An 18,467-nucleotide genomic window follows, 5' to 3' on the forward strand; every position below is an offset into this window, starting at 1 on the left:
CACACTGGTCAGAATGACCATCATCAAAAAATCTATAAACAATAAATGCTGGAGGGGGTGTGGAGAAAAGGGAATCCTCTTGTATGGACAGTGGAAGTGTAAAATGATACAGCCACTATGGAGAACAGTATGGAGTGCCTTTAAAAAGCTAAAAATAGTACTACCCTATGACCCAGCAATGCCACTACTGTGAATATATCCTGAGAAAACCATAATTCAAATAGACACATGTACCCCAACGTTCACTGGAGCACTGTTTACAACAGCCAGTACATAGAAGCAACCTAAATGTCCATCGATGGATGAATGGATAAAGAAGATGTGGTACATATATACAATAGAATATTATTCAGCCATAAAAGGAAATGAAATTGAGTCATTTGCAGAGATGTGGATGGACCCAGAGTCTGCCATACAGAGGAAAGTAAGTCAGCAAGAAAGAAACAAATATCATATATTAACTTATGACAAATATCATATATTAACTCATGTATGTGGAATCTAAAAAATAATGGTATAGGTGAACCTATTTGCAGGGGAGGAATAGAGACATAGACATAGAGAAGGGACATGCAGACACAGGGGAGGGGGGGAATGAATTGGAAGATTAGGAATGACATATATACACTACCATGTGCAAACAGACAGCTAGTGGGAAGCTGCTGTATAACAGAGGGAGCTCAGCTCGGTGCTCTGTGATGACCTAGAGGGGTGGGATGCTGGGTTCAAGAGGAAGGGGGGAGTATATAGGTGATTCACTTCACTGTACAGCAGAAATTAACACAACATTGTAAGGCAATTATACACCAATTTAAAAAAAGAAACTGACAGACTAGATTCAAAATCAGGAAAAAGATTTCATAAACTTCATTTAACAGATATTGATATAACTTCGGACTTAACCATTAAAACAAATTCTTTTCAAACACTCAAACAGAATGTGAATTAGACCACTGAACAGTTCAGGGAATTTCAAAAATTAGAACTCACCCAGGCCAGTCCTTAAACTGAGAAAATAAATTAGTTCAGACTGAGAAAGTAAAAATTCTCCCTGTCATTGATGAAGCTAGAGTAACAGAAACCGAATGGTCAGCTGCAAAGAACAAAGAGTATTTCAGAGGGTAGGCTGCAGCTGTAAAGAGAACAAGGCTAGCATAATCCTGATACCAAAGCCAAAAAAAAGGATAATGATAGGTTACTATCAACTGTGACCACACACGTGAAGTAGAATCCTACTAAACTAAATCCAAAGCACAGTAAAAGAACATACACAATGCCTAGATGGAAGAAACATTCTGCATAAGAAAGTGGACTAATGCACGACCTACTACAATTAATTCCAAGTAGGTTAAAGAGTTAACCACAAAAAAATGAAACCTTTTTAAAAACTTAAAAATTGAATACTCATTCTTAGTGGAAATGACTTACTGAGAATAATCAGCAGAAAATAGTAAACTAAAGATTTGACCATAGAAAAATGCAACTTCAGCCTTTTTAGAGCCAGAATAAAATTGAACACCAACAGTATTGTCACAAAAATGAAAAGATGACTAATTTTCCATACAGCATATATCAATAAGAAATACACCAATACATCAATAAGAAACACATCAAAAAGAAATACATCAATAAAAAACACTAGCACTCTAGAGGGAAAAAACGGGCAAGGGGAACATGAACCACCAATCCACGGAAAACATACAGCCAGAAAATATGCACAACCTTCTTGATAATCAAAAGAAAGAATGTTAAAACAATAAGGGCTTCTCGATCTTAGATTGATTTAAAACATGTCATGATCATTATATTGGCAAGAGATAAGCATTTTCAAAATACTGGTGGAATATAAACTGAAGTTGACTCTCGAACCAGAGTTTAGGGGCCCCTTCTAGATCCCCAGATTTGATTACGTGGATTCAACCAACACAATCAGTGTAGTACCATAGCAGATATTTATTGAAAAAAGTCCACATATAAGTGGACCTGAGCAGTTCAAACATGTGTTGTTCAACGGTCAATAGATTACAATCTTTCTAGAAAAGGACACATAAACCAAGAGCCTTAAAATGGCTCACACCTTTTAATTCATTAATGCCACTTCATCTATCCAAAACAGAGAGTGAGAGGTGCAATTGCAGGAGTGTGTAAACCTCAATATAATAAAAATATTCCAGAGGAATGCTGCATAATTATGCATGTGGCACCAGGCTCAGCTTTGGACAATGAAAATTAGAATTTCAAGAAACATTTAAAAACAAAGGAAGGGCTTCCCTGGTGGCGTAGTGGCTAAGAATCCGCCAGCCAACGCAGGAGACACAGGCTGGATCCCTGAAATGGGAAGATCCCACATGCTGCGGAGCAACTAAGCCTGTGCACAACTACCGAAGCTCCGCACACCTCAAGCCTGCTGTGCTCTACAACAAAAGAATTCACCGCAATGAGAAGCCAGAGCACCTCGAAGAAGAGTAGCCCCCACCCACCGCAACTAGAGAAAGCCGCATGCAGCAAGGAAGATTCAGCGCAGCCATAAATAAATAAAATGTTCTTTTCAAAAACCACACACAGGAAAATGATCACCATGTATTAAAGAAGATATACAAATAAACAGAACAGTACGCCAACTAGTGGTTGTGTTAGAGATGACGTCTCTTCTGTATGTTTTTCTATATTCAGATGAGTTTGAAGTATTTTTAAGGTACAATGGAGCAGCCAGAAGAAAAAGTCTTCCCTCAATTTCCTACTTTAAGTGTAAAATACTTTTATGAAATATATATATAGAAAACACATTTGAGCTAATCCTACTTCCTGCTGTTAATTCATACACGAAGTGTTCTAAGAAATATTTGCTGCTCAAGTATTTATACCTTTCAATATATTTTAAAGAAGAAATTTCTCATTTCCCAAACTTTTCTACAGTAAGTAGTCCCTTAATGTTTCCTATATGGTGTCAATATCCTCCATTCAAATATGAGTATTACAAAACCACTTAATAACTCAGGAACATCTAAGATTTCTAAAAGAAACGTTACTAAAATGTGTTTATTTAACGATTAAAGAGTTACACGGGAACAGGGCAATGTAACTCACCAACACAATCTCTGTATCACGATTAAAGAGTTACACGGGAACAGAGCAATGTAACTCACCAACACAATCTCTGTATGAGCGTGATACCCAAGACATGGATGTATTTACATGCACTACCTGTCACAGGTTACACTTGCAAAATCTGTGTTAACAGATATGCCTAAAACTGATACCTTGAGTGTGTCCAGTACACCCCGATCCTTAAACGTCTGGTACAGCTTTTTGCGCAGATCATCTTGACTCAACACATCAGATTTGGGGAACATGATGGACCAGAAGAGAAACCGGTTATGGTTTACCTGGCGGGCAGAGGAGATGTTAAATTCTGCACACAGACCAGTGATCTCCAAGGAAGCCCTCACAAGCCCAGGGGAGAAAGCGTTTTAACGGAACCAAGGCTTCACTTCCGCCCGCCTCGAGGAGGCGGCAGGTGACGCAGGTGAGCGAGCCATCAGGTGTCGGCTTCCTCCCGAGCCCGCCCCACCATGCCCCAAGTTTGAGTTCGAACCTGGGATGCAGGCCCTGGCCTAGGGGAACCCCTGCCTTCAGAGTCCTGCCTCAACCCCAGAGTACCAGGAGGAACAAGGTGAACCTTCCGCTTTGCACTGCAAACTAGGAACTCGGACAGAGACGCGCACGACTTGGAAGTTCTGATAGGGGAGCGTGGCTGTGGCCCACGCGCGACTCTCACGGGCGGAGACCGGAAGACTGAAGGCTAGAGAAAGTGCAGCATCGGCTGGAATTCGAGCTTCCCAAAGCCGATCCCAGCCCTGCCCGCAGTCCGGGCACTAGCGCGCAAGCGCCAAGCTGCGTAGGGCTGCGGCAGGAAGCTCCGCCCACTACGTGAGGGCGGTACCGCGGAATCTCGCGAGGGCTGCTTCCGGAGTCCCTACGGAAGTTGAAGAACGCGGTTCCGTTCCGCGGCAACTGACGGAGCGTTTCGGTTGCCGGCGTCTCGCCGCAGGTAGGGGGATGGAGCGAGTGGACGGTTGGTGCCTGGGGACTCTGGGGGATGTGTCTTGTCTCGCGGGAGCCGGGTGTTGGCCCTTTCTCTCCCCTGTCCCTGGCCGGCTGAGCTCATCAACAGCCCAGGTGGCCATTCCACACCGAGATTCACTGCAAACGTCCGTCTGCTTAGGCGCTTTACTTCTTGTAATACCTTTCATTGGGTTGAGTTATTCAGCCCACCCTGGCTTTCTTAACTGCGGCACTATTGCCGTTTGGAGTCGGAAAATGCTCCATTGTGGTGCTCTCCTGTGCACTGTAAGATGCTGAGCAGCATCCTTGATTTCTACCCAATCGTTGCCAGTAGCACCTCCCTCCCAGTTCTGACAACCTCCTGACATTGCCACCTGTCCCTGGGAGGCAAAGTCGCCCCTGGTTAGAAACCAGTGAGCTACACTTGGTGCGTGCTGTGAAGAAGATAGGTGAGCTGGGTCCCAATATGCTTAAATCTAATTAGAAAAGTCTCTCAAGAAGCAATGCTGAAAACAGCCAGAGAATTGGCTAAGAACTAAGATGCATTGTGAAAATGTTACTCGCTTAATTGTGTCCGACTTTTTGCGATCCCATAGGCTGAATGGTAACCCACTTCAGTACTCTTGCCTGGAAAAATCCATGGACAGAGGAGCCTGGTAGGCTGCAGTCCATGGGGTCGCGAAGGGTCGGAAACGACTGAGCGACTTCACTTTCACTTTTCACTTTGATGCATTGGAGAAGGAAATGGCAACCCACTCCAGTGTTCTTGCCTGGAGAATCCCAGGGACGAGGGAGCCTGGTGGGCTGCCATCTATGGGGTTGCACAGAGTCGTACATGACTGAAGTGACTTAGCAGCAGCAGCAGACTGTAGCCTACTAGGCTCCTGTGTCCATGGAATTCTCCAGGCAAGAATACTGGGGTGGGTTGCCACTCCCTTCTCCAGAGGATCTTCCCAACCCAGGAATCGAACCAAGGTCTCCTACATTGCAGGTAGATTCTTTACCATCTGAGCCAGAGATGCATTGCAGACTGGGTAAAGATTTTAGAAAAAGTGGGTGGGGGTGGACATCAGTGGCACATCTCTGAAAACTGTGACTTCATCAGGGCATTGTTAGGTAGTATTTGGATAGTGGACAGAAAGCAAAGGAGGAAGGGTGAAAATTCTGAAAGGAATAAAAAAATAAGGACCCTTTCAAGAGCAGTGAGGCATCTGGCCTGACTCCAGAGCCCCATGCTGTGGGTATAAGGTATCTAAGGCCTACCTACGAGGACAGAATTGGGCCAGTGTTAGCTTTGTGAGCAGCAATGAAGAGTGCAGTGAGTTTTCACCCCTAGCTATGAAAGGCTTAAACGATTTAATAGGCATCAAGAGTGACAGGACTTAAATAGGAGGTAGAGACCGTGTAGGTTGGGTTGGGAAATACTTGGAGAAGGAAGGATTTGGGTAGACTTTGAAGATGGGTAAGGTAAACATACAGAATTAGAGTATTCCAGGCATGAAGAGAGAAATAAGTCTGGACTGGACACAGTCAGCTGGAGAGGGGAAAAATAAGTATACCAATCCACTGTAGCTGAGGTAGAACAACGTGGGACTAGGTTTTGGATACTGGTACTTAGTTAGATGAGCAGCACTAAGGCTTTTGAGCAGAATAGTGAGCTGATGAAGAATGTTCTAAGATGTTAGTATGGAGTCATTTCACAAGGCAACCTGATAATTCTTGGTTACTAAGTTCTCAATTATATTCACCCAAATGTCTTTCTGGGTAACTTCAAAGGAGCAGCCCTAGGCTTGGCCTCTAGAACAGTTTGGAATAAATCTGTCTAGTTCAGATTTAGCACATACTTGGCACTCTCATAGGCACTCCCTTTCCCACACCCGTAGCAGACGTGATAACTGATCACAGCGATCTTTCCCCCGAACACCCTTAGTCTCAGAATCTTTCTCAGCACTGGTTCCTGACTATCACTATCAGCTGATAACAAGCTCATGCTGGAAAACCAGTTGGCATCCCTAGTCAAATCCCTTCCCATAGACAGCATCATATTTATAAAGACTGCGTCTATCCCACAGAAGGTCTTACCCTGCCTCCATTTTAAACATCCTCAGCTCCTTCAGTAGCTTTTGTCTTGTTCCCAGGGCATTCCTTAGCCTAAATGCTTCCTTCCTCCCAACACACACAGTTCAGAGTTATTGAATTTTAAAACTGTGATTCCCAGAACTGAGTATCTTCCCCAGAGATGGTATTATTAGTCATGAGGACATCATCTTTTCTTAATGCAGTCTGGAATTGCATTAGCTTTTCTGGCCAGTGTATTGGATTGCTGCCTCTGACTGAGCTGGCAGTAAATGAGAAGCAGTCCCCATAGACGAGCTACTCTAACACTAGGTTTCCCTCATCCCCTTGTGCTGTTGATTTTTTCAGCCCAAGTATAGAACTTTATTTCGAATTCTTTAAATTCTGTCCTGTTCATGTCACCTATTTCTCCTAGCCATGGAGGTCTTTTGAATCCTAACTTTATTCTTCTAATAAATTAGGTGCCTTTAGCATGTTATCTCGGAGAAGGCAATGGCACCCCACTCCAGTACTCTTGCCTGGAAAATCCCATGGACGGAGGAGCCTGGTGGGCTGCAGTCGATGGGTTCGCAGAGTTGGACATGACTGAGCGACTTCACTTTCACTTTCACTTTCATGCATTGGAGGAAATGGCAACCCACTCCAGTGTTCTTGCCTGGAGAATCCCAGGGACGGGGGAGCCTGATGGGCTGCCGTCTCTGGGGTCGCACAGAGTCGGACACGACTGAAGCGACTTAGCAGCAGCAGCAGCATGTTATCTTTGGGTGTGAGAAGTTGGCTTCATCTCAGTTACTGATGCAAACCCCTTGAGCTGCACTAAGTGAAGGTCAACCTCCAAGGCTCCCTAGAGACCCCATGCTGTCCAGTGACATGGAGCCTGTGAACGTTCCAGTCAGTCTGCTCCTGTCACTCCTTCAGCAGAGAATGTGCACACCCTGGGTCCCCAGCACTGCTCTTGCTCTGGGGGTACCCCGGGCTGTCACCCAGGCTACTGGTCTCCCATGAGTGCTTAGGTGGAGAACCACATGACTTCAGAAGGTGACTCACCTTCTCCCTAGTTGCCTTCCACAACAGGGAGTGTAGGTCTGGAATGATTTGTTCTTCTACAACAAGGGAGTAATGACCCACTCTTTCTAAGGATACATGTTAAAGGACTTAGTTTATCATAGAAGTTCCCAGCATAGTTAGTGTCTGACTGAAGACAGGCATTTCATACCTGTTTCTGTTGCTGTTTTAATCTCTTCAGTGGTACTCTGACTTCAAGATAAGCCTTTTTGTTTTCTGAAAGTTGGCATAACAGTTACCAACCTCTGAAAGCCTGGCTCTATTCCTATGATTTCTCAGTGTCCCTGGTCAGTAGTCACACCCTCAGAGTTGTTAACCCAACTTTTTTTTTAACATGCCCATCTTGGGGTTCATAGCCTGCCTAACCTCATGTCTCCCACACTTACTGTGTGAAAACCATTCTTTGAGAAAACTCAAATTTGACACACCTGTGTCCTGTGTTGTTTACACACCAGGTGCCTCAAATCGTTGCCCATTCTCCCTTGCTTTTTCCTGAAAGTAGCCTGCACGTCTCTTGTTTTTCTTAACATGCAGCACACATTTCAGCTCGTGTGGGGCTTTTGCCCTTCTGACTCAAGCCTCCTGGCTTTCTGGTCCCACGTTATGGCGATTACTAGCTAGTGCCCTACTTCTCACATTTTGTACATGGTCTCTTCAAGAAGTCCAGAGCTCCTTGTGTGTTGATTTCTTCCGTTCTCTCTCTCAAAAGCAGTTCAAGACATTTTAACCACCACAGACAGCTGTTCTTGGCACAGACGGGAGTCCTGGCTCCCCTCTGTTCAGCCAACAAGTCCTGCCCTTGTACAGGAGGGTTTCTTCATCCTATTTTAACAACTGTGGCAGCTTCTCCCAAACGTGCTGTTCGTCACCTGACACAGGCTTCATCAGTCAAGGCCCTGGAGGGTCTCGGCACTAGAACTTTCAGACGGTTCCCGTCCTTGTTGAGGCTAGTTAATCCCGTCTCCCCCACCTCCTTCCTGCCTTCCTTTTCTTACATTCCAGCACTATGCCCTCCCCCTGGAGGAGGAAACGGCAACCCACTCCAGTATTCCTGCCTGGAGAATCCCATGGACAGAGAAGCCTGGCGGGCTACAGTCCACGGGTTCACACAGAGTCGGACACGACTGAGCACACGACGGCATGCCCTCCCCCTGCTCCCTGCAGGTCCGTCCCGCTAGCACTGAGCAGTTCCCTGTTCAAGGCTGTGTTAGGGGTATGAGACCCTAGCTGGAAAACCCAGCCGCTGTTCTCTTCCACTCGTCCCTGTACTGCTCTGAGTCGCTCTACCTTAATGCACTATTGGCCCGCCACCCCCCATTTCCACAGGGCTCTGAAACCTGTGACCCATGGAAAATAAGCTCACTCTGTCCCCAGTCTCTTCTACCTCCCTTTTCTTAAGCCTGCAGGCTTTTTCAGCTTTGACACATTGTTAGTTTCCTACTGCGGCCATAACACATTACCACAAATTTACTGGCTTAAAAAGACACAAACTTATTATCTTAACCATTTTGTAGGGTAGAAGGCCAACGCGGGTCTCACTGGGCATAAATCCCTTCTGGAAGCTCTCTGGAAGAATCTGTTTCGTCATCCTTTCCAGCTTCGAGGGGCCACCCACATTCCTTGGTTCATGGCTGTTTTCTCCATCTTGAAAATCAGCAAGGTTTCATCTCCATGGCGATCCACCCACTGCCATGCTCCCCCCCGCCCCAGAACCCCCAACTCTTCCCTGGGGTTCCACCCTCTTCCACTTTTAAAGACTCTGGTGATTACACTGGATCCACCTGAATAGCCAGGATCCTTGTCCTACCTGAAGATCAGCTGATGGGTGCCCTTAGTTGCATCTACAGCCTTAATGCCCTTTGCCACCTAGATTAATTTTCAGTTTCCCAAGCTTAGAATGTGGGCATCTTGGTGGGGGCCAGGGGAGCTCATTCTGGCTGCCCCCAACAGAATTGACCTGTTCATTTTCATCCCTCTTCCTTCCCTTTCTGGTTTCCTTTATAGCTTAATCACCTTGATATTCTGCTTGAGCCCCTCAGCCAGACATTTGGCAACATCCTGAATTCTTCCTGCAGTTCCCCAGTTTCACCCACTGCCAAGCTCTGTGTAACACCCCCACACCTTAAGACCTTGGAGACACTTGAAGGGCCCCTATTTCAGGTGACAGAAAGACTGCATAGGTGGAGATCATCTCCCTCCTCGCAGAAAGTCCCATCCATCGGACAGCACAGAATTCTATAGCAAGTCTCAGCGCTGCTCACCACCGAAGCCGAGGAGGCCCCGCGTAGTAAATGGCTGTAGTCGTTGCCTTCCTGGGACAAGGTGGTTATGTGCTCTTGCCACTTCCTTTTCTTCCACTGCACTGCTCAGCTTCTCTGCGTCCTTTCTTCAAGCCTGTGTGAAATCACGTGACTAGCAGCTCTCGTTCTATGTAGCTGGCGGGTTTGTGACCACCCCTTTCTTTCTTGCAGTTTCTTGTTTATCCTCATGCTCTTCTTAGGATATCCTTTTCTCCCCCACACGGGTCTCCACATGGGGCTGAGTGGGTTTGGGGGCCAGAGAAGAAGGGTAATCTTCTTATACATATAGTGTCTCCTGCTGCTGCTTAACGTGTGCAGAGGGAGAAGGATCTTCCTTGAGTATTTTTTTCCCTGCTGCTACTTAAATGTTTGTGCTGAAGAAAGCAAGCCCTTCCCTTGGCAGACTTCACCTATGAAACCTTTTCCGGCAAGAAGGAATGATGTCATTGTTTGCTCTGTGAAGATTGCAGGCTTCCACCCCCTTCCCCTCACTTGAGCTTGAGGATCATTGCCACTTCTAGTTTTGCAGAGCTTTGGTATCATCCCTGCCTTTGTCTTCAGGTTTCATGGCATGGAAGTCCCAGTGAGGCCGGATGAGCCCTGGGTTCTGACACATCCCGCTGTCGGCGCCCCCGGTTAAGCCCGTCCCCGCTCCACAGGGAGGCCTTCCTCTGCCCTACGTCTCCATGTGCCTGTGCTCGTGTCGCTGGAGCTGGACGTGAACCTAGCTTTGTCTGATTCAGAAGACCCTGTGCTAAAATTACATACACGAGTCCATCGCCTGTCTGCCCATCCATCCATCCAGATTGTGATCGTGCTAAAAGTCACAGAATCATTGATTTCTCCCCCAGCACCCCTATTTTCTCTTTTTATGCCGTTAGCAAACCTATCAACCCTTGTTGCAAGAGCTCTTTGTGCCTCAGAATGTCTTCTTTTGGATTGTGATCTCTTCCATCTCTTCTAGGGCACAGCACTGTGTCTCCCTCTCTTTCGAGGAGGCCTATCACAGACTCCCCTGCGCAGTGGCATCCATGGCACAGTGCCGCCAGGGGAGGAGGAGGGAGCAGCAGCGCCTCAGCCTGGCTGCACAGCAGTCTGCGCAGCGCTGGGCAGCTGCACAGTTTCCCGCTCAGCGCCAGGCTGGCTGGCCCAGCCCATGGGGAAGCCAGCCTCAATGGCCCACACCCTCCCATCAGGAGAATGTCGTTTTTATGATTTCATGTTGGAGGCCTTCTAATTTCCCTATGAAAATGTAGTAGTGGATTCTCCAGAACATATCACAAAATAAATAAATTGTATCAGTCATAAGCTATGTATCTATAGGAATGGAATGATGTCATTGTTTGCTCTGTGAAAATTGCAGGCTTCCACCCCTTTCCCCTCACTTGAGCTTGAGGATTATTGCCACTTCCAGATTTGCAGCACTTTGGTATCATCTTGGTGTGGTATCTATCACTTGGTATCTATCAATCTTGGCATGGAAAGCATGCCACTTTAGGGGCCACCTCCTCTACAATTTAGGTTTAAGTTAAAAATGGGAGTTCTTCACTTCCTGGGTTTTTGTATTGAGTACTAAAAATACACATTATTTTCATTTAATTAGGAGCTATATTGAAGACGATGTCTGGAAGCTTCTACTTTGTCATCGTTGGTCATCATGATAATCCAGTTTTTGAAATGGAGTTTTTGCCAGCTGGAAAAGCAGAATCCAAAGTGCGTATGAAACCTTAAAGCCCGTAGCACTTGTTGTGTTCTGTAATGATACTGGTGTGATGTGACTGGAACTGGAAGGGGTCTGGACAGATGAGGTCACTGCAGACCCAGCACAGCTATAGGTGGCTCGCTCTGCAGTCATGCAGGTTGAGAGGAGCCAGCTGGGAGTGTCCTCTGCATTGTGTGTTCGTGCTCTAGTTCAGCACACACTTGGCACAGGCTCACAGGATGCCCTGGGTCTCCTCTCCCTGGTTGCCAGTCCCTAGATCACCCACCAAAGGCAGTGATCGTACTGGGTCTGCAGGGGCAGGCACTCCAGCCCTGAAATGGCAAGAAAGCCCCTTCTGTGCCCTCAAATCACCTTTTCCAGCAGGACAGACAGGCTAGAGGTTGAGAGAGACCTCGATTCCCATGTCTTCCTGCCACCCTCAGGATGGCAGCTGTTGTCATCGACTTCCCCCAGCATCCACTGGCCATGTGGGGCCCTCATGCTCTCCTCCCTGGCGACGGCACCCAACTTTCTTGTTGTCAAGAGTGGTTCCGAAAAAAACAGCTTGCTTCAAGAACGTGGTGCCCCTCAAGAGTAAACAGAGCTGTAGGGTCTTGGAATGAGGAGAGCTGGTCCCTCCATCTCCCTGTACAAAGCTATATTCCAAGTAAATTGCTGACCATTGCGCTGTGTTTCTCCCAGCCTCCAAAAATAGGCTTTAACGTCCTTTAAGACAGGAACTGATGTTTGAAATTAGTCATGATGTGTAATGTCCAATGTAGGACGCTTTTCAACTGTTCAGACCTCGCCACTGAAATATGATAGAAATCCAAGGTATTATCTGAGCAGGTGTTGTTGCTCCATCATCTGCCCACATTCCCAGGAGCACACTGCTGTTTGAAAGCTGGATGGGAGGCATCGCTGCAGCAGTAGTTGCTTTGTGTGGTATGCAGCTACTTACAGTTTTTCTCATTCCACTGGCCTCGTGGTAGGCAAAGTGGTGCCTATAAAAACTGTCATGTTACTTGATCTTGGCTCTTTCTCCTGCTACCACTCACCTTTGTAAACCACTCCTACAGTTTTCTCCTGATCTATCAAGTTTGCTCATATGCAAAGGGAAAGACTGCCATGAGCCAGACACAAAACACATCCGTTTCTCTCAGAAATAAGTTAAGTTTTGTCCACGTGCTGGGACTGAAGTATAAACGTGCTTTACTTACGTGAGGGATTCCAGGGCACCTGACCACCTTCCTCCAGTCCAGGCACAGCCTCCTCAGCCAGGAAGCTCCATTCGTTTCCCAAGGCTGCAGTCATAGTACCAGACACTGGCTGCCTGAGAGGAGCAGAATCAGATTGTCTCACGGTTGGTGAGCCCAGAAGTCTTGAGATCAAGCCATCAGCAGGGCCAGCTCCATCCAAAGGTGCTAGGGAAGGCCTGTTTCAGGCCTTTCTCCCAGCTGCGGGCAGTTCGTGCCTTTTGGCAGAACTGCAGTCTCCCGTGGCTTTCTCCCTGCATGCGAGCCTGTCTCCAGATTTCCCCCTTTTTATAAATACGTCAGTCACTGGATTAGGGACCCACTTGCTGCTAGCATGACCTCATGGTAACTGATTTCGTCTTCAACAACCCTCTTTCCAAACATGCCCACATTCTGAGGGTTAGGACTGCAGCACAGGAATTGGGAGAACCTAGGGTTTCTTTGAAAAATGCACTTTGAAAGTAAGCATCTCATGTGCGTGAGGCTACATTCCAGGTTGTGAATTCCCTCTCCACATTCGGGGGGACAGCCCCACCTTCTTCAGTTAGGCCTTTTAGGCCTATGAGAAGGACGTCTCCAGCTTGACAGGATCGCCTTGCGCTGTCAGCACAGGTGACTGCACACAGCTGGCACCGAGCCGGGTTGGCAGCCCTGGGATCTCCCTGCACCTCAGGGTAGCCAGTGCCAGGCTGTCTCCCCTGTGCACCAAGCCCCAGCCCCGCCCCCGCCCGAGGCTGGTGCCTGCAGCTTTCCTCGCCACCTCCCTGGCCTACCCTTGTATTTTCCTGTCTTCCTTCTCAAAAGATATGTACTTCTTGAAAGCAGGATCTGAGCGGAGGGGAGGGGAAGGGGAGAAAAATTGAAAGCAGGATCTACTCTTTTTTTTTTTAAAAGAAGTATCCTTTTTTTTCCCCCATGCTTAAATGCTCATGCAATCTGATAGCTTCCTTCTTGCCAAATTTTTAAAAATCTTTATAGTTTCTTGAACACATTTCATAAGTAATTGGGTGTTTCTATTTGAGTTTTAGATAACCAGATTAGAAAATAGTGTGAAAACACTGAAGACCTTTAATAGCAGAAAGCTTCCCCCCACTCCCCATGAGCAATCTGTGTCTAGAATTCCCTGAATGGAAGTGTTAATCTGGTATCACTCACTGTCACCTAGGACGATCACCGCCATCTGAACCAGTTCATAGCTCACGCTGCCCTCGACCTTGTAGATGAGAACATGTGGCTGTCAAACAATATGTACTTGAAGACAGTGGACAAATTCAATGAATGGTTTGTCTCGGCATTCGTCACTGCAGGTCATATCCTTACCTGTTTAATAAAGAGCTCTAAGAAAGGGTTGGGGTGACAAAACAGACCAGCATGAGATCTGGATGCCAGATTCTGAGTCTGTGGACTGCAAAGTGTTAGGTAAAAAATGGCCATTTATGGTGCTTTTTAATTTTTTTTAGGGGGGAAAAACATCTTTTGTTTAACAGATAATTTTAAAGTCCAATCTCATAAAATTAAGGTTTATCTGAACCATATCAAGGATGATTTTATTTTGTAGTTACTTTCTAACTTAAAAAGATTATGTTCTCTTCAAGATAAAACTAACGGCACCCCACTCCAGTACTCTTGCCTGGAAAATCCCAGGGATGGAGGAGCCTGGTGGGCTGCAGTCCATGGGGTCGCTAAGAGTCGGACACAACTGAGCGACTTCACTTTGACTTTTCACTTTCATGCATTGGAGAAGGAAATGGCAACCCACTCCAGTATTCTTGCCTGGAGAATGCCAGGGACGGCGGAGCCTGGTGGGCTGCCATCTATGGGGTTGCACAGAGTCGGACACGACTGAAGTGACTTAGCAGCAGCAAGCTAACTCTGAACCCAGTTTATGGGTTTATCTTTTCCATCGCACAATACACTGCATGTGACTAAAAGACTATTTTATCAACTGATCAACTTTTCAGTTTTCATTTCTAAAGATGATACCTTAATTATTTCACATATGAGATTTATTATGCTGCATGATGTCAGGCAAGAAGACGGAATCAAGAACTTCTTTACTGATGTCTATGATTTATACATAAAGGTATGGTATGTTCTGTACCTTGTAAAATCTGATTATAAAAGACATGCCAACTATGGCAGGACACTGGCCTGTAGAGGGAATCCCCTTAGATGCCCAGTTCTCCTCCCTGCTTAGCTTCCCCCCAGCAGGACTATTTCTCGCAGCTCCCTCACCAGGCAGGTCTCTATCAGCAGCTTAACACACATGCAGGACAACTCGTAGTCATTTTTAGATCAGTTTCATTCTTTCCCTTTTGGTGCACATAGTTGATTTTATGAGGGAACCATAACTAGAGACACAGAAGCAGTCTATATAAGGGAAGTTGCTTCATGATTTTATTCCAGACTGTTTCCCATCTACTTATTAACGAGTAAGTTATGGTGCAATGAATGGAGATCATAAACCACTAGGAAGTGATTGATGTATTATCAAAGTCAAGGAGAAAGGGGCCACTTGCATTTCTTGATACTTAATTAGGAAAACTGAAATAGTAATATGTGAGTGGTTAAACTGTAGTGCTAACAGTATATTAATAATTTAAATGTTCTTTATTTGCACAAGATTTTTTGCATATCAGCATAGTTAACAATATTCCTAGTCAGAAGTAGCAGAGAATATTTAGCCCTCTTATAAAGATGGACAACACCAATCAATTAAGGTATAAAAGTTGGTAACTCCTTTCCTCACTTGTGACTCCATCCAGTACTAATTTTCCCTCACATATATTATGGTTTACTCATTATATCATCTGAGAAACTGATCACTTGCCTTGTGTTAAAGCAGAGTATTAAAAATCTGATTGTTAAAAATTACCACACTTTTAAAAGTAGTGTGGTATTACTCTTTCCTTCAGTCAGAGCATATGGCAGATTTTTAGTGTGTTTTATATAGCCAGAGGCCTTCCACATGAATCAACATCTTGATAGTTGAATGTGAGTGTAATTGTATTTCACACACAGGGTGGATCCCAGGAGTTGGTTTTGCTTACACAGGTAGTGCTTAGATATGTGCCGCCGTGGGTTTTGCCACAGGTACTACCCTGGAACTCCAAGACAGAAATTTCCTTAATGGGACATTAACATTTAAGAATGTAACATCTTCACTGAAATTTAAAAATGTGGTCTTTAGACTTTTGTTTTGAATGTCTTTGATTACTTACTTTAAAACTTTAAAATATCTTTATGATTTGTCAGCCTGTTTTACTTTGACAAGCTCACCTGAGTACTTTCTTCTCTCCTAGTTTGCAATGAATCCATTTTATGAACCCAATTCTCCTATTCGATCCAGCGCATTTGACAGAAAAGTTCAGTTTCTTGGGAAGAAACACCTTTTAAGCTGAATGCAAAAATCAGTCAGAAGTACACAATGTCACTACAGTGGGTTATACTCAGGAATGTGTACATTGTAAGTAACAATTAAATAGCATGGTAAAGTTTTACTGGTAGTTTGTTTATCTAAACCTAATGAAATTGCTTCTATATTTAAAAAATAGTACATTCAGTTTCTTATAGCTATGAACAGATTGCTATTTGCTTGTGAACACTTATTTATAAAGAGCTCTTTATTGGTAATCTTGAAATGTCTTTATTTTTAAAAATTGAGATAAGCTTTTGACTTTCCTCATTCAGATAGTTGATCTTGATGAAGCACTCCAGAACCAAGTATCATTGTCAAGATTTGGTAGGCAGATTTAAAAAGAAAAGCTTCTGCAGTAGGCAATGAAGTTGATAGCACATACATGGGCTCATTTATAGATCACGAGATGTTATGAAAACACATAGGCAGTATACACAGCTCCACCCAAGAAGCCGGAGCAGACCGTGTTGCAATGCCAAATGCCACAGGCCTGCCCCCATCAGAGACTAGAAACAGTGATCCTGCTGTAATTCGAGACTCCTGAGCCCAGGTTTGTATAGTGGGAGGCCAGGACCACAGTGACAGGTTATGTTCTTGTTTCCTTTCCCTCAGACAGTAAGGATTAAGTGAACCTGTTGATAGATGGACTAGTAGAAGGTTATAAGGCAGTTTTAGAATTGTAAACAAAGAAAAGCTTGTGTCACATTAGCACTTGTACTCTAGGCTTTTCAGGCTGTATACCTGTATACCCGAGCGGGCGGGAGTGGTCTGTTTTTTTACTATAACTGTGGGATCTTAATTGTAAACCAGTAAATGTCCATTGAAAAGCAAATAAATGTTCACTGAAAACCAGGTATTTTCTGTGCTGTGAGCACTTGAAGAATTTTGTTCATTCTGAATGAACAAAGCAAGGAATTCTCAGTTTGGTCTTGTATCTTTGTGTGAAGCTGCTATCAGTTTTTTACCCTATTTATTTGATTTCCTAAATAAAGATGTTTGTCCAAGATTATGGTAGTATCAATTTTTTTTAGCTGCACTGTACAGCTTTTGATATCTTAGTTCCCTGACCAGGGATCGAACCCGGACCCTGAACAGTCAAAAGCACCAAGCCCTTGACCATTCAATCACCAGGGGATTCCCAATGTTGATTTTTTAGGTGCTGCTCTCCCCACCACCTTGACCATTTTAGTGGTATCTCCCCTAAAGTCTGCAAACATACATTGTAACTCATTTTACAGAATCCAGATCTCCTCAAACTGGGTGCCAGAGCTTTGGGAGCAGAAAAAGATACTCAGAAATCCAGGAGTAACTCAGCCATGCTCACTGGAGAGACCCACACATATACTTATCGTATACAGTTTGCTCTACCCTCCCGGAGCATATAAGGCAGAGGGGAGGCAGTGCCCCAGTCAGGAGCTGAGCCGCGTGGTGTTTCAACAGGAAGGTGTAGGGTGGGGATGGTTCCCATCCACGCTTGTCCACAGGACAGCAGTACCCTGCAAATAGCCTTGTCACCAGGCTCTTGACAGTGAGATGGGAATGAGAACACAGGCCCTGTGGCAGCAGATCCCTGTGGCTAAGGATCGGCTTTCACATATGCCTGCCTCTGTCAGAGCGTGAAGGCAGATCCAGTGATGGGCATAGGAGTGGGCAGGATCTCAGAGATGGGCTGTGCTGGAAAAGCCTGCTGAAATAGGACAGCTGAAAGGATGGAACCGGGACTCATGTAAGGGGAAGATCAGGGACTGATCATTAGGAAAACGAAAGCAAAAAAGGCAAAAGAGCTCGCAAAAAGAGAGTAAGTGATGTCACTGAAAGTTCTGGAACACAAGACGAATTGGGGGACATCAGTAGCACCCTGGGCATCAGGCCCACCGAGCACACGCAAGTCAGCATTAAGCCCGTCATCTACACTAGCACTCCCAGTGATCCAAATAAAATGCACAAGCTCCGTTCACTCCTCTTTCACTACCTAGGATGCTTCAGTGGCGCCCACATTCTCCACATAAGTAGGGACCGTGGGTCTCTCCTCCGCCCTGCTACACCCACATCCATTACCTCTATGGTCAGGAAAGCACTTCCTGGTTGACAGTCCGCAGTGGTAATTTCTCAGAATCCATGGACTACACCGAGCCTTCTTCCTACCTACCGCTTCCCTGCCCCACCACCCCAAGCTGCTGGCACTGAAAGCTTATACAAGGTTTCACAGAAACATGAAATGCCAGGTTTTAACATGTGGACCATCTTCGATATTTTAACTTCAGTTGGGGAGTTTTTCCCAAGGGGGAAGAAAGAGACAACAACAGTTAAATATCCACTAACAAATATGCACTTTGCCATCTTCCATGCAGCACACTGTAACCACTACATCAACTGTCAAATGTACATCTGTCCATCCTCCCAAGTTCAGTAGTTTGCCTTTTCCTTAACCTTGCCCTGTCTCAAAGGCTTTATATCCAAAGACAGCACGAAAGCCCCATCGGACCTGTAACCCTGGGGCCCCTGGTCCAGACAGGGACAGCATGCCCCACTTCTCCCCTCCTGCCTGCTCCCTTGGGGCTCTGCAGCTGCTTGCACCCTTCCTG

General features: G+C 45.5%; 2 protein-coding genes across 2 annotated transcripts in view; one reads left to right on the top strand and one right to left on the bottom strand.

The window, feature by feature from the left end:
- Positions 1-3,368, bottom strand: part of OFD1 (OFD1 centriole and centriolar satellite protein) — a 60,439-nt gene extending 57,071 nt beyond the window's left edge. The window contains exon 1 of the mRNA XM_068962284.1: positions 3,261-3,368. Coding sequence (XP_068818385.1) covers positions 3,261-3,353 — 93 coding nt within the window. The 5' untranslated portion in view covers positions 3,354-3,368. The remainder of the gene's footprint in view (positions 1-3,260) is intronic.
- A 637-nt stretch (positions 3,369-4,005) lies between these two features.
- On the top strand, positions 4,006-16,721 carry TRAPPC2 (trafficking protein particle complex subunit 2). Its single transcript, XM_068962499.1, has 5 exons — positions 4,006-4,051; positions 11,110-11,219; positions 13,630-13,774; positions 14,462-14,547; positions 15,767-16,721. Exons 2-5 carry the CDS (start codon positions 11,127-11,129, stop codon positions 15,863-15,865), a joined length of 423 nt encoding a protein of 140 aa, XP_068818600.1. The 5' UTR covers positions 4,006-4,051; positions 11,110-11,126; the 3' UTR covers positions 15,866-16,721.
- The last annotated feature ends 1,746 nt before the right edge of the window (positions 16,722-18,467 follow it).

This window comes from Capricornis sumatraensis, chromosome X (genome assembly GCF_032405125.1).
Source record: "Capricornis sumatraensis isolate serow.1 chromosome X, serow.2, whole genome shotgun sequence".
Lineage (NCBI taxonomy): Eukaryota > Metazoa > Chordata > Mammalia > Artiodactyla > Bovidae > Capricornis > Capricornis sumatraensis.

Coding starts and splice junctions, on each gene's coding strand:
- TRAPPC2 (XM_068962499.1), top strand. CDS start 11,127: ATGTCTGGAAGCTTCTACTTTGTCATCGTTGGTCATCATGATAATCCA. Junction 13,775..14,461: donor GGCATTCGTCACTGCAGGTC/ATATCCTTACCT, acceptor TAATTATTTCAC/ATATGAGATTTATTATGCTG. Junction 14,548..15,766: donor TCTATGATTTATACATAAAG/GTATGGTATGTT, acceptor CTTCTCTCCTAG/TTTGCAATGAATCCATTTTA.